The 24937-nt window shown below is 44.6% G+C and overlaps 6 protein-coding genes across 6 annotated transcripts; 5 read left to right on the top strand and 1 right to left on the bottom strand.

The window, feature by feature from the left end:
- Nucleotides 1-567: 567 nt before the first annotated feature.
- Nucleotides 568-1600, top strand: npvf (neuropeptide VF precursor). Its single transcript, XM_062487358.1, has 3 exons — nucleotides 568-737; nucleotides 827-1196; nucleotides 1353-1600. The coding sequence occupies exons 1-3, from the start codon at nucleotides 591-593 to the stop codon at nucleotides 1370-1372; spliced, it is 537 nt and encodes a 178-aa protein (XP_062343342.1). The 5' UTR covers nucleotides 568-590; the 3' UTR covers nucleotides 1373-1600.
- A 1253-nt stretch (nucleotides 1601-2853) lies between these two features.
- LOC134041090 (uncharacterized) lies at nucleotides 2854-7499 on the top strand. Its single transcript, XM_062487352.1, has 12 exons — nucleotides 2854-3214; nucleotides 3454-3758; nucleotides 3967-4092; nucleotides 4378-4449; nucleotides 4642-4671; nucleotides 4755-4945; nucleotides 5067-5155; nucleotides 5267-5441; nucleotides 5609-5691; nucleotides 5905-7057; nucleotides 7287-7380; nucleotides 7464-7499. Exons 2-10 carry the CDS (start codon nucleotides 3460-3462, stop codon nucleotides 6745-6747), a joined length of 1908 nt encoding a protein of 635 aa, XP_062343336.1. The 5' UTR covers nucleotides 2854-3214; nucleotides 3454-3459; the 3' UTR covers nucleotides 6748-7057; nucleotides 7287-7380; nucleotides 7464-7499.
- LOC134041092 (cytochrome c iso-1/iso-2-like) lies at nucleotides 7408-8695 on the top strand. Its single transcript, XM_062487354.1, has 3 exons — nucleotides 7408-7533; nucleotides 7649-7835; nucleotides 8115-8695. The coding sequence occupies exons 2-3, from the start codon at nucleotides 7667-7669 to the stop codon at nucleotides 8258-8260; spliced, it is 315 nt and encodes a 104-aa protein (XP_062343338.1). The 5' UTR covers nucleotides 7408-7533; nucleotides 7649-7666; the 3' UTR covers nucleotides 8261-8695.
- Nucleotides 8696-8831: 136 nt separating this feature from the next.
- Nucleotides 8832-16087, top strand: LOC134041091 (acetylcholinesterase collagenic tail peptide-like). The gene is made up of 18 exons (XM_062487353.1): nucleotides 8832-9350; nucleotides 10061-10181; nucleotides 10380-10489; nucleotides 10632-10745; nucleotides 11060-11104; nucleotides 11396-11422; nucleotides 12098-12169; nucleotides 12305-12367; nucleotides 12503-12529; nucleotides 12618-12662; nucleotides 12757-12792; nucleotides 12944-13024; nucleotides 13564-13660; nucleotides 13800-13939; nucleotides 14148-14267; nucleotides 14417-14546; nucleotides 15039-15141; nucleotides 15253-16087. The coding sequence occupies exons 2-18, from the start codon at nucleotides 10082-10084 to the stop codon at nucleotides 15320-15322; spliced, it is 1380 nt and encodes a 459-aa protein (XP_062343337.1). The 5' UTR covers nucleotides 8832-9350; nucleotides 10061-10081; the 3' UTR covers nucleotides 15323-16087.
- Nucleotides 16088-16232: 145 nt separating this feature from the next.
- Nucleotides 16233-18103, top strand: fkbp14 (FKBP prolyl isomerase 14). Its single transcript, XM_062487367.1, has 4 exons — nucleotides 16233-16544; nucleotides 16688-16839; nucleotides 17458-17585; nucleotides 17676-18103. The coding sequence occupies exons 1-4, from the start codon at nucleotides 16351-16353 to the stop codon at nucleotides 17832-17834; spliced, it is 633 nt and encodes a 210-aa protein (XP_062343351.1). The 5' UTR covers nucleotides 16233-16350; the 3' UTR covers nucleotides 17835-18103.
- Nucleotides 18104-18244: 141 nt separating this feature from the next.
- On the bottom strand, nucleotides 18245-24721 carry wipf3 (WAS/WASL interacting protein family member 3). The gene is made up of 8 exons (XM_062487366.1): nucleotides 24197-24721; nucleotides 22553-22637; nucleotides 21732-21870; nucleotides 20789-20935; nucleotides 19939-20667; nucleotides 19642-19776; nucleotides 19346-19447; nucleotides 18245-19189 (listed from the first exon to the last, which is right to left on the bottom strand). Exons 2-8 carry the CDS (start codon nucleotides 22619-22621, stop codon nucleotides 19149-19151), a joined length of 1362 nt encoding a protein of 453 aa, XP_062343350.1. The 5' UTR covers nucleotides 22622-22637; nucleotides 24197-24721; the 3' UTR covers nucleotides 18245-19148.
- Between the last annotated feature and the right edge of the window lie 216 nt (nucleotides 24722-24937).

Here is a 24937-nt window from a genome sequence, read left to right as displayed (position 1 = left end):
GATGTTACTTTGTTATTATGTATTATTATCAAAGTAACTTAAGCAGCACCCAAGATAATGAGAATATCCTAAACTAAACATAGTCAAGAAGTGGCATGTTTGGTTATTTTAGTTTGTGGAAACCAACCAGACAGGAGAAGACATGGATTTCCCCTATAGCCTGCTTATACTGTATTCTCTTCAGAGCTAAAATTGACCTCTCCCCCTCCATCCCCCCATCCATCATTGCACCTTTGTCTGTGAACACAACAACCCTGAGGTATGTCCTGTATCTTCATTCTCCTTTCACATCTTCATCTCTACTACTCATTTTTCTAATTAACCATACAGTGAACTCGAGCTTCCCAATTAGTGGTATGAGCAAAAGCTGTCATTCATGTGAGAAATTATGTGTATGTGGGTCTACAAAGAGTGGGTCTGAGACTTGAGTGGGTCTAGAATGTGTGTGATGTGACTGTGTGTCTACAGAGAGAATGTATAAGGTGTGTGTGTCCTCTTACGCACGGCTGACGTTTGTTGCTGCCTTTAATAACTGGGATTTTCAGGGGCCACAGGTTGAATGTTTCACTGTGTAGGCTACAGCAGAGAAGATGTGTCCCACTGCAACCCTGATGGTGATGCTGATATTTGGCATGCTGGGATTTTTTGTTGAGGGAACAACCTCTGAAATTGGACGGTACGAAAAGTCTATCAGCAATGACAACAGAAACTATTTCAGGAAAAGACAGTATATCCAGGTGAGCATGCACACAACTTGTCGTCCAATGACTTGTAAAACTAACTGCCACTTATCAACCGTAAGTGTAATTATCATTTAATTTTGCAGAGCAGCAATGAAATACCGAGGAGTCTTGAGATTCAGGATTTTAAAATAAACATACTTCCTACCAGCGGCAAAGTCAATCTCCCAACTATGGTCAAGCTCTTCTCTGGATCCACCAAACCTTTGCACCTGCACGCTAACCTCCCTCTACGCTTTGGCCGAGAAAGCGATCTAGGAGACCGGTTGCCAAAATCTACTCTTAATTTACCTCAACGCTTTGGAAGGTCGGGTACAGAGATTCAGTCATGCTCCGAATGCCCCCACCTTGGAGTAGTGCCTTCCGCTACCTTGCCTCAAAGATTCGGAAGAAACTCCCCGTTCCGGAACCTCTTCCGAACCAAAGGCCACGCACGTATTATTAAGGCTGTCCCAGGTAGGCTTTATGATACGCACGCTGTAAGCTGCTTGAAGCATATTTGTGTTTTATTTGCATGCTTTTCTCCTAATTATAGACTATATCATTAAAAAAATACAAATTACAATCCCTCATCGACCTAATCACTTGCTTAAAATGTATTCTATTTCACAGGTCCAAAGACTGTGAATTAACTCGCAGCTCAGTAGAAGACGGAACTGCGGTGACAATTACACATTCTGAGCTCATCAATATTGACTTGAGCGCTGTGGCCTTTTTAGAACGAACAACCGAACGTTTCTACAGCCATGTCTAAGTTTATAGGCATACTAGATGTTGTGAATTGATGTGTTATTGTCCGATGTTTGCCATTCCATTAGTCTATGTACTGTAGGCTGAATGCACATATAAAAATAATTATTGTTGACCTAAATGACTTTGGTGTTTTAATTAAAGACAGGATAGGCTAGCCATTTTAGCTTGAGTTTAAAAGGATTCAAGCCAAAATATCCCACCCCCTCCCTTCAAAGCTTATCTTCCAAAACACACATACAGCTGCCTGACTACTGCCTGGAGGTAGGTAGTGTTGAGGTTCAAATTTGGGTGGAGAAGAACACAAGGTTAAATACCAGACCAGGTTCTATGTAGTATATTGATAAGAAATGATGCAATCAAACAATGAATATAACACACTGATGTGTCTCAGTCTCGATCTGCGATACCAGTCAATGTTACCAGTCTCATAGAGTCGAGAAAACGAAAGGCCCTCGTGAGAATAGTCTTGACAGAAATCCGGGAGAGTGTTCTGCCCAGTCCAGTTCTGTCTGACCGGTGCAGGGCACACAGGTCTTGTACCCCTCCAGAGAGGGAGGTGTTTGTCATCTCCTGGTGTTGACTCTCAAGAGTTGTGAGGCGCATTGTACTCTCTCCTTGTCCCATGGTGTGGCCATCTCGCCTCCCCCATCCGGTACCTGTCACCGGCCTTGATGTCAAACATTTCTCTGCAGCAAATCATATCACCCCGTGCACCCCTCCCTTCCAGTAGGCTGACTTATTGCATTCCTCTTCTCACTAAAACACACATTCTCCTGAGCAAGGTCCACTTCTCACTTTCACAGACACAGTCACATCTTGGTGCATAATCATACATTCGGAATATAAGTTCATCATTATTGAAAGCATTGATTATATTTGGATTATATGTTCAGCATTGTCATTACACATTTTGTATATCTGAGGTATCCATAGTCTTTTATTCAACAGAGACATAGAACATATAATTAGCAGCATAGATTTCATTCCTCCACAGTAAGTGGATCAAATAAATCTGATGTCTGTGGGCGTTGCAGGACTGTTAAACCTTTAAATTGATTGGTTTCTATCGGGATGTGACAAAAAGTGCTTCTAACCAATGTCTACCCTGCCTTTAATGCACGTGCGTGTGGCGTGGCTAGCACCATGGACAGCTCCTGATACATGGAAGGTCCGGTTCAAAATGACCCACAACGGGCTACTAGGCTAGATTATTTGTCTCGTGCAAGTCAATGGAGAATATAATGAAATGCACGGAAAAAGAATTCCTGTTATGACAAAAAAAAAAATCTGGTATCAGTATAGCCTAGTTTACGCAAGTAGGCCTATAATATTGTTGGGGTTAGTCGGCTAGCCCTTTTTTTGCAATACAATGTCCGAAAGGAGAACTCAACTCCGTTACTCCTTTTTACATAGCCTACATTAATTTAAATGTGGATACATTATTAAACTCTACCAACAGTGGCTGAAGAGAAACGAGTATCTTATCTACGAAGCTATGACATCACAGACATCGCATTCCAATTTGGGCGTTTGGGACTTCGTGAAACCATGCTGAGTTGCAAGAGAGGTTTGGCTGTTGCGGCGCAGTTTGAGGTGGTCGAGAGAAGGGCAAAGAAGGTGGTCTTTCGTGCTTCGCCAGAAAGTTAACTTTGTGAAGTCTTCCATCTCATCTTCACTCCAGTGGACTGTCTTCTCTCGTGTGAAAAGAAAGAAAGCAACAGGTAGGCGTCTCATTTTTAAACGTTAAACGGCTCACAGTAGGCTACGTTCATTGCAGATGCTGTGACTATTGAAGGGTTAAGCATGTATCTGACTGTTCTTATATGAGCACAAAATCTTAGCAGAATCTAGTAGCCTAACTGCAGGTAAACCTGCCTCTTAATGTAAATTGAAGTGTCTACAAACTGTCAATTTAGCTTTGATCTAAACAATAATACCAGTGAAAACATGTGGTTGTCAGGGACTGATGGTCAGCACAGTGATCCAGGACAACTATGTCAGCCTGGGTTTCAAAAGCTTCCCCTCCCACCCCTATCCCCCGTCCCATGGCACTTCTCTTCCGACTCTCTTCCACCACCTCCCTCCCCCGCGGAGCCTACCTGAGGAGGGTGAACAGCGTTTTCTTCGCTCAGTTCATCAAGAGGTACCCCCCCTCTTCCCTGACCTCTCCTTGCCCCATGAGACCCCCGCTAAACCCCTCAGACACCCTACTGCCGGAGAACACCCCAAACCCTCTGACCAGCCGCCTCCGGTGTCATTACCAAGGTAAACGTGCCCAAGCATTGCCTTATAAGGCTACAAGGCTACCAATTACAGTGATGTTGCAATGGTATTAATCTAATAACTATTGATGTAAACAATATATTTGGAATAATTTATTCTAGAACATGGCACTGTTGAATACATGAAAATGCATTTCCCACCTTACAATGTCATTTACATTTATTATGCATGTAATTCCCCGACTCCCTAGATTGGCCAGTCTTCATCGGAGAGGATTAAAGCACACTCCAGTTTCCTCGTCTCCCAACACAAAGCACCCTACAGCCCTTGTAAAGGGACACTTTCACCTTGGCTATGGAGGAAGCACTTTAACTGAGTACTAAAGATGATTTTCTATTTCAAGTGCAACAATACAGCTATGAATCAGTCGGTATTATAGGAAAGGATGTACAACAGCATGTACAGCACTGTCACAATTGATTACGTCGTATAAAATGTGTCTATAACTTATTGATTCAGCCAAAGCAATGACACTATTATTGACACTTTATCCAACGCAATGTACTGCACAGGGGGGATTTTAACCTGTCACTACTTGATCTATAGTCAAATACTCAGCTTCTGATCTAAACCCTGTGTGTCTATGTGTATGTGTTCAAAGGCATGTAGTTATACCGCAACGCTATGAAATGACCACCTTGAGAAAGAGCCTCCTCCGAGGCAGTGATGAGCTGTATGTATTCACCTTCGAATGAAAACTATTGAGAGAAAAGCTAAAACTGTCATTTTAAGATGTGTGCTGCAGTATTCGTATTGGCCGCTAGATGGCAACATGGACCAACTCCTGCAAATCATTAATTAAGAATGTTTATGCAATTAATACATATGTGAAAAATATGCATTGTTTACATTCATCTAATTTCAGGGTTCCAAGACCAACACAAATCAACATTAGGTGAGAGAGCATTTATGTCAAACCCAAAGCTAAGACAACAAGAACACAAAGCACAGTCTAACTGTGGTCTGTCTCCTTCCCAGTGAGAAGCAGATACTGGTTCCAGTTCCAAGGGAACATCCTTACCAGTCCCATATCTCCCGCTTTGCCATGTTTCCAACTTTCCGATCTCCAGACGATCCTGATTCTGGGGTAACGGCGGCCACCAAGAGACCCCTGAACCTTCTCATACCAGCCTGCGCTTCTGACATGCGTGTCCTGACTAAGACCAAAGGTAAGAAAGAAACAAGTAAAAAGAGAGAAAGAGGGTAAGAGTTAGAGAGTTCAAGTGTGGGAGAGTGAAGGATTATTGAGTGCAGAATCACCTAACTCACCTGTTTTCCTTGTTTTCACAGGAGCTGATCTCCGACATGAGCTGCTGGAGGTTTCCAAGGTAACTCAAAGGAAGGCCCTGCTGTGGCCAGGACAACATGGCTTCTACCAGGTCAGGAAAGCAACAAATCTGGAGGAGTAGTGTTAAAATTATGCCAATACATTATTATAAACTTATCATTATGTAATTTATATTTAATTTGAAAATTTTCCCATTTTGTAGTTTCCAAAATCAGTATGCAGCAACAGGCAAGTTTTTTATCCATCACTTCCTAAGACTTTGTGCCCAAATGCAACTCTAAGAAACTTGGACTCCACACTGTCGGAGCAAACCGCTAACATGCTACGCAACCTGGAAAGGTCACACAGGCTCACTTGCTATCAACTCCAATACTCAGGTACTCCTAACATACAAACTCACAGTCTGTTTACATGTACACTGAGCATACAGACAATGACCACCTTGTTCCATGTGTGAGTGTGTATGCATGTGTGTGTGTGTATGCATGTGTGTGTGTGTATGCATGTGTGTGTGTATGCATGTGTGTGTGTGTTTGTTTGTCAGGATGTGGTCCTGCCAACCCTCTGCAGTTAGATGACTTGCATGAGAAAACCTTTGGAGATCAAACACCATACACAATCCAGCTTGTAGGTGGTTTGTACTTTTAGGCCTGTTCCATTAATAATTAGCGCAAAGTCGTTTTAAATAGCCATTTTAAAGCATTATACCTTACAAATACAAATACCTTTTATTTGACTTCATTGTTCCCAACAGATTTGTTATTATTCTCAGAAATTATTTTGAGATAATATAAGTGTGTGTTAGAGTGTGTATTTTAGCATGCCTGTTGTGTTAACCAGAGGGTGGGATCCCATCCTACCCTGGTCCCAGCGCGCCCCCAAAATGGACGTCAGGCTCGTATCCAGCAGGGCCGACGGTGCCTGATGAACACCCATGTTGCCAGCCCTTGCCACCTTGTCAACAACCCCAATAACCAACCTGGCAGCACATCAGACATTGTCCTTAAACACAGACATTGTAGTCATGACAATCGTGACTCTGCTTACCAGCACAACAGCCACAGTGTCCATGATAACAGCATTCATGGTTATCACACTGATGAATATGGCTGGGGATTAAACAGTTCAGTTAAACTTCACAGAGCCCAGAACTTTCCAGAAATATCTGGTTCGGGTCACTGCTGTGAAGAGCAGAAACTAGGTTGCATCGACCCAGTTGACCATCACGAAGAGTTATGCTGTGACGTGTGTGGTTTTGCAGAAAGCTTCTGTAACTGTATGTCACAAAGATCAAACACTGAAGACCTTGACCCACAGAGCCAGACCCCCTACAGGCACAACCTACTACCCAGGACAGGCTCACTAAATCTGGGACATGAAGACCCGCCAGGGTGCCTGAAGGGTGTTGATGGAGAGTGTGCCAGAGTCGGCTCTGTGGGGCCAAACAGAGAGAGATCCATTTCAAGGGCCTTTTCCTGCATCCGGGCTACCTTGGGAGGGTCCCGGGGTGTGTGTGGGGGAGGGGGGCTATTCCGGTCCAAGTCAGTTCTGATGAGCCTCCAGGACTCGTTCTCCAGGACCGACAGCCACAGGCGCTTCCACCTGACTATAAAGGGTGCAGTCCCAGATCTCCGTGACAACCACCATACTGTCAAACAATACTCTGCCTACTTTCGCAACTGAAGGGTGTGTCTGTATTTACAATGTATGCACACACCCACATACATTTCTGTTTTTGTCTTTCCCAGTAGAATAAACACAAGCCTACAGCACCACACAGATTTACAGTGCATTTCTTCTTTTGTTATTTTAGTATTTACATACATTTCTAATTAAAAGCAAGTTATACAGTGTCAGGGGCACAGGGAGAAAAATCTTCTGACAGCACTTTCATCCAATTGCGATGGGTCTTCGTGTGACGTGTGCACTAATATGCCATTGTTGAACACTCCCTTAACGCGATCTAAACAATTGTAGATTCGACTTTGAAAAGGTGAGTAGGCTCATCACCTGAGTATGTAGGCCTACACATTTTTATATCGTGAGACAGTCGTAATAATTCACAATGTTTCTGTTTATTGATGATGTCATTGCTTCTCTACAAGTAGGCTACTTGTTGAAATACGCATTGTTCTTGTATCACAGATTTACCCAGTTATAGGCTATTAGGAAAAGCTTTCACATGGTTTACTGGTATCTTAAAAAAAGTATGTAATGTAAAGTTCGTAGAAGTCTACCGTGTGGATGGTATGCGTTACAGTATGAGGAACGTTCATCATCTAGGATTTAAGATACTTCACAGGTACTACCGGGACGGTAAATACAATATAATATGCTAACAACATAGCATGATACTGCTCGCAGTTTCAGTAAGGTTTCTTCAACTGCTTTCTTCTAAGGCTATTTAAAATGTTGAGAAATAGTGAACCGCTAAAGTGGGCTACTTTTCAGCGCTTCTCACGACTTTAGGTAAACTGAACATCGGATAATCGATACATCTGGAGCACTCGAAGTTGTATGTGCATGTAAGGGTACTACTTATAGCAGCACTTTATACAACATAAGTATTGTATGTTCCCCCCAGGACAACGTGTGGAACGTAATGGGAGACATTAAGAAGGGGAAAAAGGTGTTTGTCCAGAAGTGTTCCCAGTGCCACACTGTGGATGAGGGCGGACGACATAAGGTGGGACCCAACCTGTGGGGTCTGTTTGGCAGGAAGACAGGACAGTCACCTGGTTACTCCTACACACAGGCTAACATTAAAAAGGGTAGGGGCCAGCATGTGTGTGTGATGGCTGTGACTGTAGAACAGTGCTGTGTTCTTGAGTAGGCAGTCATAGCTGCATGTCTGTACAGGCAGGATATGCATCGCAAATTCCTCATATACGATCACTGCACTGAATGGTACTTCACTAAATGTTAAAAACACACAAACCAAACTTGACACTCATTATGGTCAATGTGAGAGCATTTATTTCTCTGTGTCTCAGTCTTTATGTCTCACTTTCTCACTGCTAGACTTTTTTATTGTGGGTTCTATGTTTCAGGCATTGTGTGGGAGGAGGACACTCTGATGGTGTATCTACAGAACCCCAAGAAATACATCCCTGGCACCAAGATGATTTTCTCTGGCATCAAGAAGAAGAGAGAGAGACAGGACATAGTGGCCTATTTAAAGGATGCCACCTCCTAGTGGGCCACGCAATCACACACACATTTACATTTAGTCGTTTTTTTAGCAGACGCTCTTATCCAGAGCGACTTACAGTAAGTACAGGGATATTCCCACCGAAGCAAGTAGGGTGAAGTGCCTTGCCCAAGGACACAACATCATTTTGCACGGCTGGGAATCGAACTGGCAACCTTCAGATTACGAGCCCGACTGCCTCACACATAACATATCTTATAACACAGAAACACTCCTTAGACAAACTGGTACCTGGTATTCCTCAGACATGACTAACACACACGCACATTCATACAGACACTCACATTTGGCTCACGAGAGGATTCTCAACTCTTCCTTATTTATTCCTCTTTAAGGTAGTTTTGTACTATTTGTTACAACCATGTGTGCTTCTTTTGTGCTGGTATGCTGTAATTTTTACATATTTGTAATTGTTTTTTGTTAAGATTGTCAACGAAATTAAATCCAACCTTATTTACTGATCTTAAATATCTATATATAAAAAACGGTTCCTTGCCCCCAGATGACACCCTTTCGTGTGTCTTTTTACTTACTTGTGACCGCAGCAATTACTTTGTATTTCTCGTTTTCCTGCTTTGCTCTTTTTTTTGGGCATGTTCCCAGCATGAACTGAATGATCTGCAGGATTTGATGTAACCAGCAGAGAGCATTGTTTCACTGCAGCATGGAGCGACGCAGACAGTAAACCACACCATATGCGTGCACGTGCTTGAACTGAAGATCAGACACCGCAAATGCTCACTATTCTCATGTATCTATGTAACTTAATAGCAACGGAAAATATATGCTACGATAAGAAAAGGCTATGTCTAAATGCATTTTCATTTAATTGTTTGTACTATTAATTACGCTTCAAACTCAGTTGTCGCTCACATGTTTGTGGAATAAATTGGCACGCCGCAGCTGCCACAACTGTGTTGCTACTGACTTACAAGAACGAAACGGATCGATAAGTGGATCAAATAGATTGACAACCCGACTGGCTTTCTACAGTAAATGGGACCGAACAATACAAGGAGAATTCATTTTACATTCAGAGGAACCGGTCTCTCGTTGTCAGCTGGATTGCAGAAAGGTGAGCGAATTGGTTCGATTGCGTACAATCTATGCACCCTCAAAGATAGGATTCGGGAATCTGTGTAACATGACGTGAAAAGATATGAAATGAAAATGTGTACTAGACAGAAATCAAATAACGTGCGCCAGTGTGCAGCGTCTTTTCTGAATTTTGCACGTGAGTGAACATCTATTAGGCTTTTTAAATGTTAGACTTCAACCTATTTTTCTAATCTGCCAAAACAACGGAGCACTGTTGCAATACAACGTAGATGCGCGTATAAGTAGCCAAATAACCGTACCGCAATTAAAGAAATAGTTGGTGTGTATTATCACTTTAATCCACTTGTGTTTGAATGAACCGGTTACTATGTTGTTTTCTTTCAGTACTAGTAAAAAGACTGGCTTCTAATTTTGGCTCACGGACGCAGCTGAGAGGGTGTTAGCGCGCGGCTGGAATTACAGTTGTGCGTGTGCTTTTGCTGCGGATATGAGCGGGAGATTCTGGAGTTGAGGGGCGCTACAAGCTATACCCTCAGTTCCACACTAACAAAAAAATAGAAAAACGAACAAATAGACTGAGAGATTGGAAGTAGATAGGATGTAGAGGAGAAGGTAGATAAAAAAGACAACTTGGATCCGGCATAGCAACATCACAGACAGTAGGGAAGTAGAGAGTAACGTGAGTTAAGAAGGGGCAGCTTGTAAATTCACTGTGTGTGTATTAAGAACACAAAGGGACACAACAAAATGGACCTGGTTAGGACTGGACTGGCTCTGCAGCTCCTCCTGTGCTGTGCATTGGCTCTCTCCCATCATCACTTTGACCACATCCTATCTGCTCATTCTGGTAAGATTGTTAATACATGTGTGTGAATATGTGTGCATGTGTATGCGCCGGTGTACATGTGTGTGTGCAGTCCGGTCGTCACCTTTATTGAGTGTTGCATAAGACACACGCTCCTTACACACACACGCAGACCCACGCATCATTTACAATTACGTAACATCACCACTGACAGTCAATCACAGATCTTGTGTCTGTCAGTCTTCAGAATGACGGTTGAGCCAATGAGGTTTGAGCCCTGCTGTCTGATGTCTCCTCCACCCCCACCACTTTTCCCTCCTCCTCCTCAGCTCTGGAAACGAGGTAGTCCGGTAAGTCATACACACACACACATTCACAGACACACATTCACATGCACACACACACACACACATTCACACACACATACACACATACATCATACTGCCACTCACTGTTGTATAAGTCTCAGTGATTAGTATATGTGTTTTAAAGGGTGACATTGGGATAATAAAGGGAGGAGGAGAGGAGGAGAAGAAGTATAGACAGCTTGGTTCATCTGGCTGTGAGGCTGGGCCCCCTGGACCCCCTGGGCCCCCTGGTCCTGAGGTGAGATCTGAGTTGTACAAAAGGAACATCTTATGGTTGACACTAAACAATATCAAACAGAGAAACAATAGCAGAACTGATTTGTGCAGAGAAAGTGTAGTAACAATCGCAGATATGTTGCTACTCATGCACAGCATTACATTTACATGAATTCTTTTAGAATATTGTAAGTTAATTGGATCCCGATTGGATCAGAAGCCATTTAGAAATGTGTTCTTTCTTAACAAAGTGTGTTTGTCTCCAGAGCAGTGTGTTGCTGTCACAGAACAGTGGTTGTGTGAGGGCTGTTTATGAATGCTGTCTGATGATTTCAGGGTCATAGCGGGATGCCAGGCATCAGAGGACCAAAGGGAGACATGGTAACTCTCTCTGTGTGTGTGTGTGTGTGTGTGTGTGTGTGTGTGTGTGTGTGTGTGTGTGTGTGTGTGTGTGTGTGTGTGCCTGTGGAGTCTGAGTGGATGAGACTATGAAGGAGAGATGCTGTTCTGACTCAAGAAGAGGGCCACTCCTGTGACCTTTAATAACATTTATACCATTATGTGTGTGTGTGTGTGTGTGTGTAAGTGCACTTTGTTTATGTGTGTGTGTGTGTCCTTGGGCTAAGCTCTAATGAACACGTGTCTCCTCTCTTCTTATTTGTCCTCCGCCAGGGAGAAATTGGACGGCCAGGGTCAAAGGTGAGACGCTCCTCTTCTCATCCTCCTCTCGTTCCTGCTCATCCATTGCTTCCTTGCTCATTCCTTTACTACGGTGAGAGTGTCCTTGGTATAATGTGATCGGAATTTTCCCTGCCCATCTCTCTCTCTCTCTCTCTCTCTCTCTCTCTCTCTCTCTCTCTCTCTCTCTCTCTCTCTCTCTCTCTCTCTCTCTCTCCTTTGACTCTCCCCCATCTCTACCTCTCCTCTCTCTTGTCTTCTTCCATCTGTCCCATTCCAGTTATCCTCCATCTGCAGTGTCACTCTCCTCCTCTCCTCGGATGTTCTTCATTAGCCTCCTGTACAGGAGCAGTCCTGCCGAGCTGGAATCTGCTCCTCTGCAGTTCTGCACTCTAATCTCCCTGAGTGCTCTGGAGCTCTCTGATAAATCACTCTGGCGTGCTAGCTGGCTAGCCCCTTGTGGACCCACAGACTGCTTTTTAATAATGTAGCGCTAGCCCAACCACAACTCTGGCCCATGATCCATACTCCCTACTGCCCAGAGTGTCTACTCACAGATATGTGTCAGTGTAGTTTTTCCAGCATTGTTGTGTATTGTCTGTAGCAGAATGTCTTTTGACAGGTTGCTGAATACTAAAGGTTTGATGTTCGAACATGGCCCAACATTGTGCCCATTTAAACTTGCAAAACCTACAGGGACGGACTGGACCCCCTGGGCTGCCTGGGAGACAGGGGTCACCTGGATGGCCTGGTCCAGAGGGGCCCAAAGTGAGTCCCAACCCCCCTCTCCTGTTTATGTAAATGTTTATGAAGAATCACCGTGCTTTGCTAATGTAAATGATTCACACGATTCTCTGTCTGTCTGTCCTCTCTTCCTCTCTTTCTCTCCATTTCTATTTCAAGGGAGACAAAGGAGATTCAGGCCTCATGGGTCTGCCAGGGTTGAGGGGACTACCAGGGACAAAGGTCTGTAGTCTGAACCCCCAGCTCTCCAACACACAGTCACACACACTCACACACGCAAACAAACACACTATTGAAAGCCTCCCTCCCCCACCATGAGGCCTGACTGGCTTGCTTCTCGACGGTATCTCTCCACAGGGTTTGCCAGGCAGCAAAGGAGAGAAGGTGAGCACAGAGAATCCATATTTTCTATCTGGCAGCCGTTTATTATTGTATTCCCTCCCCTTATCTTTCCCACCTTTTTTCCTTGCAGGGTTCCCATGGTGACCGAGGACCGATGGGACCGAAGGGGGATAAGGTGAGGAGTTGACTGTTGCCACCATAACTCTGTTCCTGCTGTCATGGAGCAGGTAGACAGGTCATGGTTCCCTCTCTGCTGTGTCTCTCTGTAGGGTTCGATGGGTTTGCCCGGGATGCTGGGACAGAAGGTGAGAATTCACTGAAGATCAAAGATGGCTGTGGTGCCGAATGTTTACAAGATGTACGATATGATATTATGTATCTCTTTATCTCTGTCTTTCTCTCTCTCTCTTTCCCTCCGTCTCTGTCTACCTCTCCCTCGGTTTCTCTTGCTCTCAGGGAGAGATGGGACCAAATGGTGAGCAGGGAACTCCAGGGAGGAGGGGTCCAACTGGGCGACCTGGGAAGAGAGGAAAACAGGTGAGGCGGAGAGGGGAAAGGGGATGGAGACTAAATAAAGGCAAAATATAAGTGGCACAGCTTAAAGAGGCTGAGACAGGAGGTGTTTGGGTTGCTAGAATGTTAGTATGTATCCTCATGAGTTTCACCCATTGCATGTCAGTGTGGACGAGTTAATCAGGGGAGCCCCTTGACATTGATTTCCTCACGTTCAGGAATTTCCCAGATTTAACCCTCACTTTCACTTTCCTGCGTGTTGCACTCATGCCCGCCCCTAGTCGAATCCTGTCACCCAATCGCTGTGTTCTCTTCAGGGTCTAATTCCGTCTGGCAGGCTCAGTTTCCAGGTCTATGTTAAGCCTTACTCTGGAGTGTGAGGATGTCAGATCTTAGACTTCACTCCATCTTGGCCTACAACCCTCTAGGGTTAGACTTACTATTCCAGCTATGTGCAGCTGGCAAAGCCATGTAGGTCACCTTAAGAGAGTGTGTGTGTGTGTGTGTGTGTGTGTTAGTATGTGTATACATGTATACATGTCCCGATTTTGTCTGTGGCACAGGGTAACAAGGGTCACTCTGGAGCTCCAGGTGCCATGGGTTCTACTGGACCATCTGGGCCGAACGGCCACCCTGGACCCCCTGGTCCTCCTGCGTCAGGTTATCACCTCTTATCCTTACACCCCCCCCCCACACCCCCCCCACACACGCTATGACTTCTATTTTATTCTCCCTTGGGGAATGTCATACGTGTATTGAATAACAACCCTTGATTGAAATGTGTGTGTTTGTTGTGTAGGTCTCTATGTGGTGGGGGAGAAAGGGGAGAAGGGGCTTCCAGGACCTGCAGGTGCCTGCGACTGCAATCCCCCAGCAGGAGGGAACAACGCCCAGTACGGCAGCTACACACAACGAGCCAACCACGACAAAGTCCCTGCAGTAAAGACTCTACTCTACAGTGTCTCTCTCTCTCTCTCTCTCTCTCTCTCTCTCTCTCTCTCTCTCTCTCTCTCTCTCTCTCTCTCTCTCTCTCTCCCTACAGGGCATTATAATCCAACTAGTTGGCTGGGAATTCACTGTGTCAGGTAACAAAGAGCCATTGTATGTTTGTGTGTAACCTTGCATCTCTTTGTGTGTGTGTGTCAAGATATTTGTGGTGGACAACGAGGAGGAGCTGGACCGTTTACACACAGACAATGCTATCGCCTTCCGGAAGGACCAGAGGTCTCTCTACTTCAAAGACACGGATGGCTGGAAGCCCATACAGGTACCAGGAACACAGAACTAGACAGCAATCATTGGAAACCACAACCAGTAGTTTAAACCAATATGATATTGTAAATATCATTTTTTTTTTCTTCCTGTACCTCAAGCACAATTTGTACTATAAAATCTTGACTATGTGCTTGTTTATAGCCCTTCCAGTCATTCCAGTCCACAGAGAAGGTGCCCGACAGGGTGGGTGTGTGTGGAGATGGGAAGGTGCAAGGTCAGAATGGAGAGGAGTGTGATGATGGCAACAAAATCGTCACAGATGCTTGTCTGAGTGAGTTATGGGGCTGGGTGTGTCAGCAGACACACAAATACATACACATACACAAATAGATATACTGTATATATAAGCTTGGAATGTACGAATGTTGCGCACGTTCTCATACAAGGCTGTTGCCATGTCCTCTTGTGTTCTTGATGACAGAGGGAAAAGGGACTATGCAGTAAGACTCTTGCTTCATTAATCTCCCTCTCTCTTTCTGTCAACCTGTCTTTCCCTCCAGTGCTCTCAGCTCAATTAAATTAGCAGGAAAATGCTGTAAAGGCACAAATGCAAACCCACCCACTTGCCAATTAGTAATGTTTAATTCTCCTTCCCCCCCACCCTTCTAACTCTCTTCTCGTCGTTCTTCCTATTCTTCTTCTGTTCCTTCCAATCCTTCTTTTCCTCCCTCTGGCCGGTGGACCTGCCCATTCCAACCTTATATTATCTTCATTTCCTAACTGTACATCCATTCATCCCCCGCTTTCTCTCTCTCTCCCCCAGACTGTAAGTGGGCCTACTGTGGAGACGGATACAGACATGAGGGCATGGAGGAGTGTGACGGGAAGGACTTTGGCTTCCAAAGCTGTAAATCCTACCTGCCTGGGTATGTTCCTGCTGTCACACACAAGCATGCACGTTCTCTCTCACACACACTCTGTAGGTGAACTCACAAGTCTTTCCTCTCCTTACTATCCCCCCCCCCCTCTCTGTTCAGGTCCTTTGGACAACTCAGGTGCACCGACTCCTGCTCCATTGACTCCACTGGTTGCAAGTACTTCACCTGAACCAAAGAAGAGTTGGCTACTGCTGCCTGTGTTAATCCTAATGACGGTTTAGAGGTTTAGGTCCCAGCTAAGCGCTGAGGCATGGCCCAATCAGATGACTCGCTGGAAAAAAATACGTACAAAGACAAACTTGTTTTCTCAAGTTTTGGGAGTCATTTATGAAATAGCACACCATCCTATAAAGTCTGAATAACTGCATTGACTTAACAAAGGAGGTGTTTTGGTCAAGCTGATCTATACACTATATGATGGCATCCTTGACTACAGCACTGTTTAGAGATAAACAGGGGCCATGAGAGCAATATGTGTAAACTATTATTGTGCAATGTAATGTAAGCTATAATTGCTGACTTATTGACTGTTAACTCACTGTGGAAGGAAACCTATCATCCTTTTTAAAGTGATGCAGACTTTAAGAGAATGTATTTGCAGAACTGAATGGGGTATTTATGCAGATTAGGGGTGTGTACATAGTTGTATTAGGTATCAATTATTATGTAATGATATATTTGATGCAATATTATGTGTGCTGACAGTGCTACTGCATGCTTGTGTATGTGTATGCCCTATAGGTTTAGATCAGCTTTGGATTGTGTGCAATATTTCTGCACTTTGCAGTGTATGAATCGTATATAGATGAAAGGACTGTTACATTTGTGACTGCAACTACTGTATATCTTTTAAGAACTGTATATCAGTGTTACACCAGCATGATAGGAATCAATCTGTCTGTTTATATATAACAATAAAACGGAGTTATGACGTACAGAATTTGTCATTATTAATAATTTATTTAATCCATCAAGAGAGTTTACGACCCACTGTTAAAAGGGTTTTATGAAGGCGGGGCGTTAAAGGGGTTCAACCAATCAGATGAACACTTCCTGCAACAACTTGCACGATGCGACGTCACTGCCACGTTGAATCTCTCGCACTCGCGCGTTGGTGTAGCAGTATTTACATGTTTCTAACATTGTATTCTGGTTGGGATTAACTCGTTAGGTGTCGTTTCATTTTATGAGCTCAAGATGTTGTTGACTTTACTAAGTTGGTTTTGCACATCTATCCTGATCTTTGTTTCTGGAGGAAAACTTCCTGAACCTGAAGTGAAGATCGAAGTCTTGAGTAAACCTTTTCTGTGTCACCGCAAGTCAAAGTATGGGGACATTCTTTTAGTGCATCATGAGGGATATTTCGCAAATGGAACGCTCTTTCATTCCAGGTGAATTATCGAGATACATGCAGAAGTGCTCCAACAATGACCATTTAATGCGCCACCGCTCCGTTTTGTAGAAAGTTGCTTAGCTATTGAAGGATCATATTAGATCTAATTGTGTGTGTGTGTGTGTGCGTGTGTGTGTGCAGTCGAACCCAAGGGGATAAGCAGCCTGTGTGGTTTACGCTGGGAATCAAGGAGGTGATCAAGGGCTGGGATAAAGGCCTTCAGGGGATGTGTGCTGGGGAGAAGAGAAGTCTGGTCATACCTCCAGCTCTGGCCTACGGCAAGGAAGGCAGAGGTAGACTACACTTAACACACGCTGTTGGGTCCTGGACATGACGCCCACATTAGCTCCTCATACTTGTGGCAGTTGAACCAGTCTTTTTCTAAACTGTTTCACTCTCATCCTTAAACATGACACATGCATTATGGCAACAAGGAACTAACATCTCTCTTGTAACTTCAGTCGCACTTTATGGTTTTATATCTTATGATGACGCTGCTGCTACATTAATACTGTTTCACTAAATTAAGCTAACCAATACCATATCACTTTTTCTCAGCATGGAGCATGTGAAAATGTCCTATATGCTTTTCCCTGGTAAGCACACAAACACAGTAGGCCTACTAGACCATCTGCTAATAAAAGCAACAATGTAAGTATACCAAAGTGTATACTTGAATGCATTAACCCCATAACCTAAGATGCTTGACATCTTTTTCCCGTCATTCTCTCTCCAAACAATATCACCAGCTCAATTTAAGCTAATTGGTTTTTCACACATTTTGTCACATTTATCCATATCAATAACATGTTGCTAATATAGCTATTTTAAACCCAGATCCATGTGAGCTATAGATAGCCTACTTAGCCCAGGTTATTTTCAACGCTTCTATTGACCGTCTGTGTGGTCAGGCAAGATCCCCCCAGAGAGCACGCTGACTTTCACTATCGAGGTGATGGAGATCAGGAACGGGCCCAGGTCACACGAGTCCTTCCAGGAGATGGACCTCAATGATGACTGGAAGCTGTCAAAACAGGAGGTGAGCAGAGCGGGGGGGTAGCTCTGGTTTTCTTGTATATTTTGAGCCTTTCACACACATGGGTGTGTTTTGTGGTTTTTCTCCCACTAGGTGAAAGAGTACCTAAGGAAGGAGTTTGAGCGCCATGGCTATCCTGCCAACGATACCCACCACGAAACTATGGTGGAGGACATCTTCACCAAAGAAGACGAGAACAAAGATGGATTCATTTCTTCAAGAGAGTTCACCTACAAACACGATGAACTTTAACCCTCTCTCACCCTATCCCAATACGTTTTCTGTGTTGGTGTAGTTAGGTATTTTTTAAAGATTTCCCATGCTCATGTAATCTATGTTGCGTGTGGTACGGTATCTGTGATGCGATGATGGGGGTTTGTGGAACTTTAACGAAAACTTGAATTTTTAAAATGTGGTTATTTGAGGCATTTCAGTTCTACAGGTTCTTTGTGATTTCCTGTTTCATGTGTTCAGTGGGGAAACTTTAACGCGTCAACATAAAGGGGTATTTGTACTAATCATGGCTTTTGTGTTTACTAGCAATGACAAGGTCTCAAAAATTGTCTTATTAACTTTACAATATGTATGACTTATAACCAGTAGGTGGCACTGTCTCTTTAAGTGTTGGTGATCAGACGTTACAAAGGGAAAACAATTCAACGGAACAATATCGTGAGAAGCACATTTCTCACTGTATTGATACACATGACAACAGTAGAAAAAAAACTTTCAAAACATCAAAAGTGAAATACATTTCCAATTGCCCTTCACAAATCAGTGTACTTTTTAAAAATGCAAGTTACCTGTCACTACAGTGTTGTTTACTCTGACAGCTCCATGCTGCAGAGGATGCATTCTTTGGACACACACCATTGTGACACTGTTCAATTAAGAGTGACCCAACAGGTTCAGAAAACATCCCTGTGTTGCTCTGTAGTATCAACATTATTCACTGAGTTTCATTTTCAAGTGTGTGAACATATCAGAAGTCTGCTTACTGAAACAAAAGTTGTAATTCCCAGCTTTGCTCAGTGGGCTCTTAGCTCTCAAGTGAATCACTGTATTCCCTTAGAATATTGTTCACATGTAAGGTTGAATAGTACAACGTAACATATTTGCCTTTCGATCTAGCCATTGGAGGACATTGTATATTAATGTTCTTTGTGTGTCTGTGAGTGAGAGAGAGAGAGAGAGAGAGAGAGAGAGAGAGAGAAGAGAGAAGGCACTGTAGGGACTGGGACAGCCCTCCTCTCACACACATTCAAAACATTCCACACTGGAAAAGGTTAGAGGTCACATAGTCAGTACTGGGCGGGACCCAGTGTAACACTCGCATACACAAATATACACACTCCATGGAACACACAGGCTGCTGACATAACCCACACATAAACACAGTAGATATGGGTCCAGTAATACTCTGTATAGCCATTTACTGTACTTTGGAAGGTCATTATGTACTGGGAAACATGTGGACGAGGTCCCACTCTTATTGCTCGCTGTATGTGGACAAGGAAGAGCAATTTTCATTTATGGTAGACAAAGACAAGGATGTGTGGTCTCGTATCATCGAAGATGTGTCCTCATCCCTGGTGTGCTGGAGTTCACTGAAGAAAGGTAAGGATGAAAGGAGGGGTGGGAGAGGAGAGGGAGAAAGTGACAGTGAGCAATGGTAGTGAACATGATATAGACATATATAGAAAAAAAAGGGATTTTCCCCCACATATAGCATACTTTTCCTGTGCCTGTAAATACAGACAAACCTCTGAGTTCTTTGCTAGGGTAGGTCCTGGGAAAGGGTTTAAACTCATCAGGAGGAGGTAAGTCCTCTATGGGATGAAACTGAAACTTCGACTCAAAGTCATCTGCAAGGTTAAATAATGAAAATGACAGAATTATCACATAATTTCCCTACAGCAGCAATCTATCCTGCCCATCACCATGCTATCTTGCTCTGCATTTCACAGGACATACAGTGTTAAATGGTGTTGATGGCATTCACATGCTTTTTTCAGTGATACATCGGTGATTAGCAAAGCAGCAGCAGCTATTGCCTCACCCAGGCTGTGCAGGTGTCCGTTCCTCTGGATGGAGGGAGGGAGTGGGGGTGGTGGAGGGGGAAGGGTGCGGCTGGACAGCTCAGTCGACGGGGAGCGTGCTGGCGGGGCCGGAGGAGGAGCCAACCGCCCACCAGCTTTTTGGGGGAAAGAACACAGATAAGTGTCATAATGGACCTAACCATCTATGAAAAGTCAAATAGGCCATCATGAGGTGTCATCCATTGACATATTGACATTTTTGCATAGTTTTTACAATTTCATTGATATTTTTTATGCATTCTCCTGTGCCCTCATACCTGCATTATTGGGCACGGCAGGTGGACGTCGAGTCGGGGCGGTGCAGGGGTAGGAGGGAGGAAGTGGTGGCACTCCAGGGCGCATGGCCGGGGATGGCACTGGGGGCATCTTGGGCGGGGGAGGGGGCAGTGAGGATGCACAGCTTGGGTTGTACGACGCAGGGAGAGGAGGGGGAGGTGGCGGAGGGGGTCCGAGTGGGCTGTCCCGCAGCATGGGGAACCTGGAGTCTTGGAGCATGGTGGGGGACGGAGGAAGGGGATAGAAGATCCCAGAGGACCGGTCTGGGAGGTTAGAAGGAGGCATAGAGGGGGGAGGAGGGGGCGGCGGAGGGGTGGAGGGCTGAGGCAGGTGGGTGTGGTGGGCGTGCTGGATGGGTAGCCACGTGGGCTTGGTGAGCTGGGACGGGGGTGGAGGGGGAGGGCAGGTGGGGACAGGCGGAGGTTTGTTGGAGGGTCGGTCCTGGAAGGCGTGTGGGGGAGGGGGAGGAGGCTCGGATGGAACTAGAGGGGAGGTTGGGCCAGTGGAGGAGGGAGACTTGCTGTGAGAGGGGGAGGGGAGTGCTGCGGATGAGGGGCTGGGCCTACGGGCAGGGCTTGCTTTCTCAGCCGGCCTATAGGAGGGGGAGGAAGGTGAGGAGGGGAAGGAGGATGAGGGGGAGTTGCCGCTGTCTGGGGATGCTGGAGGGTTCCACAGAGGCTTCATTCCTGCAGATGAACTGGAGCGAGAAACTACAACACACACACACACACACAGAATGAGAGGAAGAGAAACAAAGACAACGAGAGATAGAGTGTGAGAGGATCGACAGCACAGAGCAATAGATATTACACAAACGCCGTTTTTATCTACCTGGGGTCTTTCCCGTTGGTCTCAGCGCGGGGAAGCCACCTGCAAAGAGCCCCCCTAGACTGGGTCCCAGGGCAGGCAGTCCTCCTGAGACCCCCTGGGGGGCACCACTAGTCGTGGATGACACATCTCCAACAGTCCCCTTGGGCTCTAAGGATTAGCACACACACAGAATCAACAGACTAACACTGACACTTTCATAATTGATCACCTGTACTATGGCAGATTCATAAATGGGGGTAAAATAAACTGCCATGAAGCAAGGTTAGTCTTTGGGTTCCAGTACTCTTCCACAAATTCCTGCAATAGAACGTAAACGATTATCCGCCAAACACACAGTGGTAACTCTGTACTGTCATGAATTTCTCACGACACAGACTCTGTCCTTATCTGCAACAGAGCATTCCTTCCTGAAGTGTGTCGTGTTTATGTCGATGTGTGTGTTGACTGAAGAAAGCCTTACTGGGTAATCATGAACGCATACAGCTGAGAGCAGATAAGGTCTGGGTGACGTTCTAATAACCATATGATGCAGCCTCTTCTCTCCTCTCTCATTCTCTCTTTCACTTTCAGCCTGTTTGAGTGTATTTTGTCTTTGTTCGATTTTTGTTCTTTTGTCAGAAATTGCCAGTCCAAACAAACATTTGAACTGTATGTCTTTCTCCATCTCCCTCTCTCTCACACACACATGCTCTCTCGCACACACTCTCTCACTTTTCCTCTGTCACTTTCTCATGAGAATGACTCACAGTCATAGGCAGCAGCCCCATGTGAGAATAATTTAGTGCTGAAACTCAGACACACAGCAGTAAGCCGTCTGTGTGTGTGTGTGTGTGTGTGTGTGTGTGTGTGTGTGTGTGTGTGTTTGACTCTCAGAGCAGAATGGTATGTTTATAGGATTTCAGTTAACAAATAAATTAAGTTAGATGGTTGAGGGTGTTCTTACTGTCAACAAGTGGGCCACTTCGATCATTGATCTGTGTGACTTTCTTGAGCCTTGCTCCTTTTTGAATGTCTGCTAACAGGGCATTTCTTCCTTCTCCACCTCCAGCACTAGGCTTGAGCTTAGGAGGCTCTGACCGTAACTGAAATACGGAAATAAAAAAAGAGAGCAAGAGAGAGAGCAAGAGAGAGAAAGAAAGAGAGAGCAAGAGAGAGAGAGCAAGAGAAAGAAAGAGAGAGAAAGAGAGAGCAAGAGAGAGAGAAAGAAAGAGAGAGAGCAAGAGAGAGAGAGAGAGAGAGAGAGAGCAAGAGAGAGAGAGAGAGAGAGAGAGAGCAAGAGAGAGAGAGATCATTTGGGGGGAGTTGTTGTAGGACATGCTAACAAGATATAATTGGTGACACACACACACACGCATACCGACATACCCTTGCATACAAAAAACGCATAGACTATCACCCACATTTAGAAAGAACACTAATACATTTGTACGGCTGATTAATTGGATTATCAAGCGTCAACTGAGCACTGTGTTCCTGTGACACATGTTGTGTCTGCCAGCAGACACACTAATAAAACATGAGAGCCTGGGCAGGAAATATGACACCACAGAGCAACTAAGTTCTAGTCTGACCCACTGTGTGCATCTGTCTGTTTGTGCGTAACTGTACCTCTAATGAATAATGAAAATAAACACCTGCTTGGTCATCAGCAGTTGAAATGGGCTGGAGAGTGTGTTTTGAAAGTTTGTCTTTGTGTACTCTCAGTGTGTGGGAACGCCTGTATTAATCGATTTGAACACCAAGTGATACTGTGTCACTTCTTACCTGTGGAGGGGGAGCACTGGGTGGAGGGGGGGGTGGCGGGGGTGCAGGTGGAGGAGGAGGTGGAGGCATATCTGGCCTCAGATACCTACAAATAAAATATAAAGGTTCCATAACTGTGTAACTGACCACAGACAGTGCACTACTGGGACTGTTTTCCATTACAGAAGCAGCTTCTGTTGAGAGGGTCAAATTGAAATGACCTAGTACCCTTTCACGGGACAGGAAAAGCCTTAATCATGTGACGAAACAAACAGGAAACAGCAAGCGTTCCATCCTCTCAGGGGGAAATCTGAGATCCCCCTTTCTACGATTCCCAACGGCAGTGGCCCAGAGGAGGCTTAGGCAGGGGACAATGGAAAGTGTTGTCTGGGAAGTATGGCCTTCTAACCCTCAGCTCCTAGCTGGCACAATGCCTTCCCTGCCATTATGTCAGAGCAGACTGGAAAACACATCAGGGAAGTGTTTCAGGAATGGGCCCAAGAATGGAAGTTTTGTTAAAGGAACCCAATGAGAGATACCCTGCACTTGATCAAACAGTTTATTAATCTGAGAGTGCATCGTTAATAGAGAATAGGATAATCTGTAAATAAAAAGATTTGATCAAAGATTTGTCAATTTAACTGTATGAAATTTTAGGAACTCTTCCTGAAGCGACAGCTTCAAGCAAAATGAAACGTTATATATTATATAACGGTCGTGAGAACATTATATATCAATGTTCTCACAGAAATGCTTGACTTGAAGTCAGTGCATCTCATGTTTAACATGTATTCCAGCTTTCTAAGGAGCTGGGGGGGGGGTCTCTTACAGGTTCTATCTGCAAATCTGTGTCAAGCCACTTAAATTGAAGTGCCCAAAGAGACTATGTGTCTACAGAATGTCTATGGCCGATGTCTATAGTCTATAGCCTATGAGCAAAAGGCAGCACTGAGCAAAAGGTGGATGAGCAGTAACAGGTGTGAGTGTAGCGGTCAGGCTAAATAATCAAGTGTCAAATGCACCTCACACAGAGGCCACTCTGTTGTCTTTTCGAGGTCGCTTAGCTCCTGTCCTTCTAGGAGGCCATGTTACAGCTCGTGGGCCACTACCCAGCAGCTGACACAAGTTCTGCTTAACCCCCAGTTTGCCAATCTTCAGCTGTTGTTTGAGTGAAAATGTATCAAACAAAGTTGCAGCTTTGTTTTATTTACATTTACATTTACATTTAGTCATTTAGCAGACTTACAGTAAGTACAGGGACATTCCCCCGAGGCAAGTAGGGTGAAGTGCCTTGCCCAAGGACACAACGTCATTTGGCACAGCCGGGAATCGAACTGGCAACCTTCAGATTACTAGCCCGATTCCCTAACCGTTCAGCCACCTGACACCTTTATGTCCTATTATCCCATTGTTCTAAGGTCCCCTCCTACACAACTGTCGAATTTTCAGCACAGTTGCAGAGTTGCAGAGTTATTTATACCCCGACACCGTAAGCGACCTGATTATTAATGCACAAGTTCGTAAACACTCTGGCGGTTGTTGCTGTAGCAACCGTAGTGGGTCACGATCATTTGCGATACTCAAAAACATCAATGAAATGTGAAGCAAATTCTAGGGTACCAAATATAAAATAGAGTGACCGAATACTGAGTACTTAGTACGTACCTTTAATTGACAGATATGAAACTCCACTTATGCAGCAAGATCAGTCCCGAGGTTGAGAGCGGCACAGTAACCGCATAGCGCGCCCCTGACCCAGAAGATACTGTTTCTGACGTCTAGTTATTAATAGTCAACACAGCAAGACAGAACACGGAATTAAAGTGTTGTCATTTTGTTTGCCTTATCTGAATTAAGAAGTTTGACAACAACGCGTGGTGTTCCTCGATACCCTAGTTGAAGCTAAAAAGTTATCAACTTGTCACGGATACGATCCATTTGTTGAATGCAATAAACACATTAAAACAAAATAAATGTAGAAATGTCTTAACATGAACATCTATAAATTCTCATTCGAAAAGTGTTGTATATGCGCAGCCGCTCGACTCTGTGCCCTTTCTCCCGTATAGTGTTTACATCGACCGCCGAACGCGCCGCGGGAGGGAGCCCCAGCTCGAGACCACACCTTACGCAAGACAGAATCCTCTATGTAGCCCAGACTCATCAGTGGACCAATTGAATCACTCCATAGCTACCGCAATTCCCATGGAACGTTCTCATCACTGACACCTGTTAAGAACAAGCAAATGGGTTGGAACTGGTTAAGCAGGTGTGAAGGAATTTTTCAGCTTTCTCCTGGGGATACTAGATTACCATATCTCTATGACTGTAACGATTACTTTTCCAGTTTGGCCAGTTCTCAAAATGACAGTGTCGACTTATGTTGTATTTAAATATCGACAGTAT

Source organism: Osmerus eperlanus, chromosome 20 (genome assembly GCF_963692335.1).
Source record: "Osmerus eperlanus chromosome 20, fOsmEpe2.1, whole genome shotgun sequence".
Classification (NCBI taxonomy): domain Eukaryota; kingdom Metazoa; phylum Chordata; class Actinopteri; order Osmeriformes; family Osmeridae; genus Osmerus; species Osmerus eperlanus.
Note: the sequence above shows the minus strand (reverse complement) of the source record. Positions and strands in the feature narration are given on the sequence as shown.

Bases quoted from the DNA above. Each gene is read 5' to 3' on its own strand.
- npvf (XM_062487358.1), top strand. From the start codon at position 591: ATGTGTCCCACTGCAACCCTGATGGTGATGCTGATATTTGGCATGCTG. The intron at 738-826 runs GTGAGCATGCAC...TTAATTTTGCAG, and splicing joins GGAAAAGACAGTATATCCAG to AGCAGCAATGAAATACCGAG. The intron at 1,197-1,352 runs GTAGGCTTTATG...TCTATTTCACAG, and splicing joins TATTATTAAGGCTGTCCCAG to GTCCAAAGACTGTGAATTAA.
- LOC134041090 (XM_062487352.1), top strand. From the start codon at position 3,460: ATGGTCAGCACAGTGATCCAGGACAACTATGTCAGCCTGGGTTTCAAA. The intron at 4,450-4,641 runs GTATGTATTCAC...ATCTAATTTCAG, and splicing joins CTCCGAGGCAGTGATGAGCT to GGTTCCAAGACCAACACAAA. The intron at 5,692-5,904 runs GTAGGTGGTTTG...TGTGTTAACCAG, and splicing joins CACCATACACAATCCAGCTT to AGGGTGGGATCCCATCCTAC.
- LOC134041092 (XM_062487354.1), top strand. From the start codon at position 7,667: ATGGGAGACATTAAGAAGGGGAAAAAGGTGTTTGTCCAGAAGTGTTCC. The intron at 7,836-8,114 runs GTAGGGGCCAGC...TCTATGTTTCAG, and splicing joins ACAGGCTAACATTAAAAAGG to GCATTGTGTGGGAGGAGGAC.
- LOC134041091 (XM_062487353.1), top strand. From the start codon at position 10,082: ATGGACCTGGTTAGGACTGGACTGGCTCTGCAGCTCCTCCTGTGCTGT. The intron at 12,530-12,617 runs GTGAGCACAGAG...TTTTCCTTGCAG, and splicing joins CAGGCAGCAAAGGAGAGAAG to GGTTCCCATGGTGACCGAGG. The intron at 15,142-15,252 runs GTATGTTCCTGC...CTCTCTGTTCAG, and splicing joins TGTAAATCCTACCTGCCTGG to GTCCTTTGGACAACTCAGGT.
- fkbp14 (XM_062487367.1), top strand. From the start codon at position 16,351: ATGTTGTTGACTTTACTAAGTTGGTTTTGCACATCTATCCTGATCTTT. The intron at 16,545-16,687 runs GTGAATTATCGA...GTGTGTGTGCAG, and splicing joins GGAACGCTCTTTCATTCCAG to TCGAACCCAAGGGGATAAGC. The intron at 17,586-17,675 runs GTGAGCAGAGCG...TTCTCCCACTAG, and splicing joins GGAAGCTGTCAAAACAGGAG to GTGAAAGAGTACCTAAGGAA.
- wipf3 (XM_062487366.1), bottom strand. From the start codon at position 22,621: ATGCCTCCACCTCCTCCTCCACCTGCACCCCCGCCACCCCCCCCTCCA. The intron at 21,871-22,552 runs GTAAGAAGTGAC...TCCGTATTTCAG, and splicing joins CCAGTGCTCCCCCTCCACAG to TTACGGTCAGAGCCTCCTAA. The intron at 19,448-19,641 runs GTGAGGCAATAG...TTAACCTTGCAG, and splicing joins CGGACACCTGCACAGCCTGG to ATGACTTTGAGTCGAAGTTT.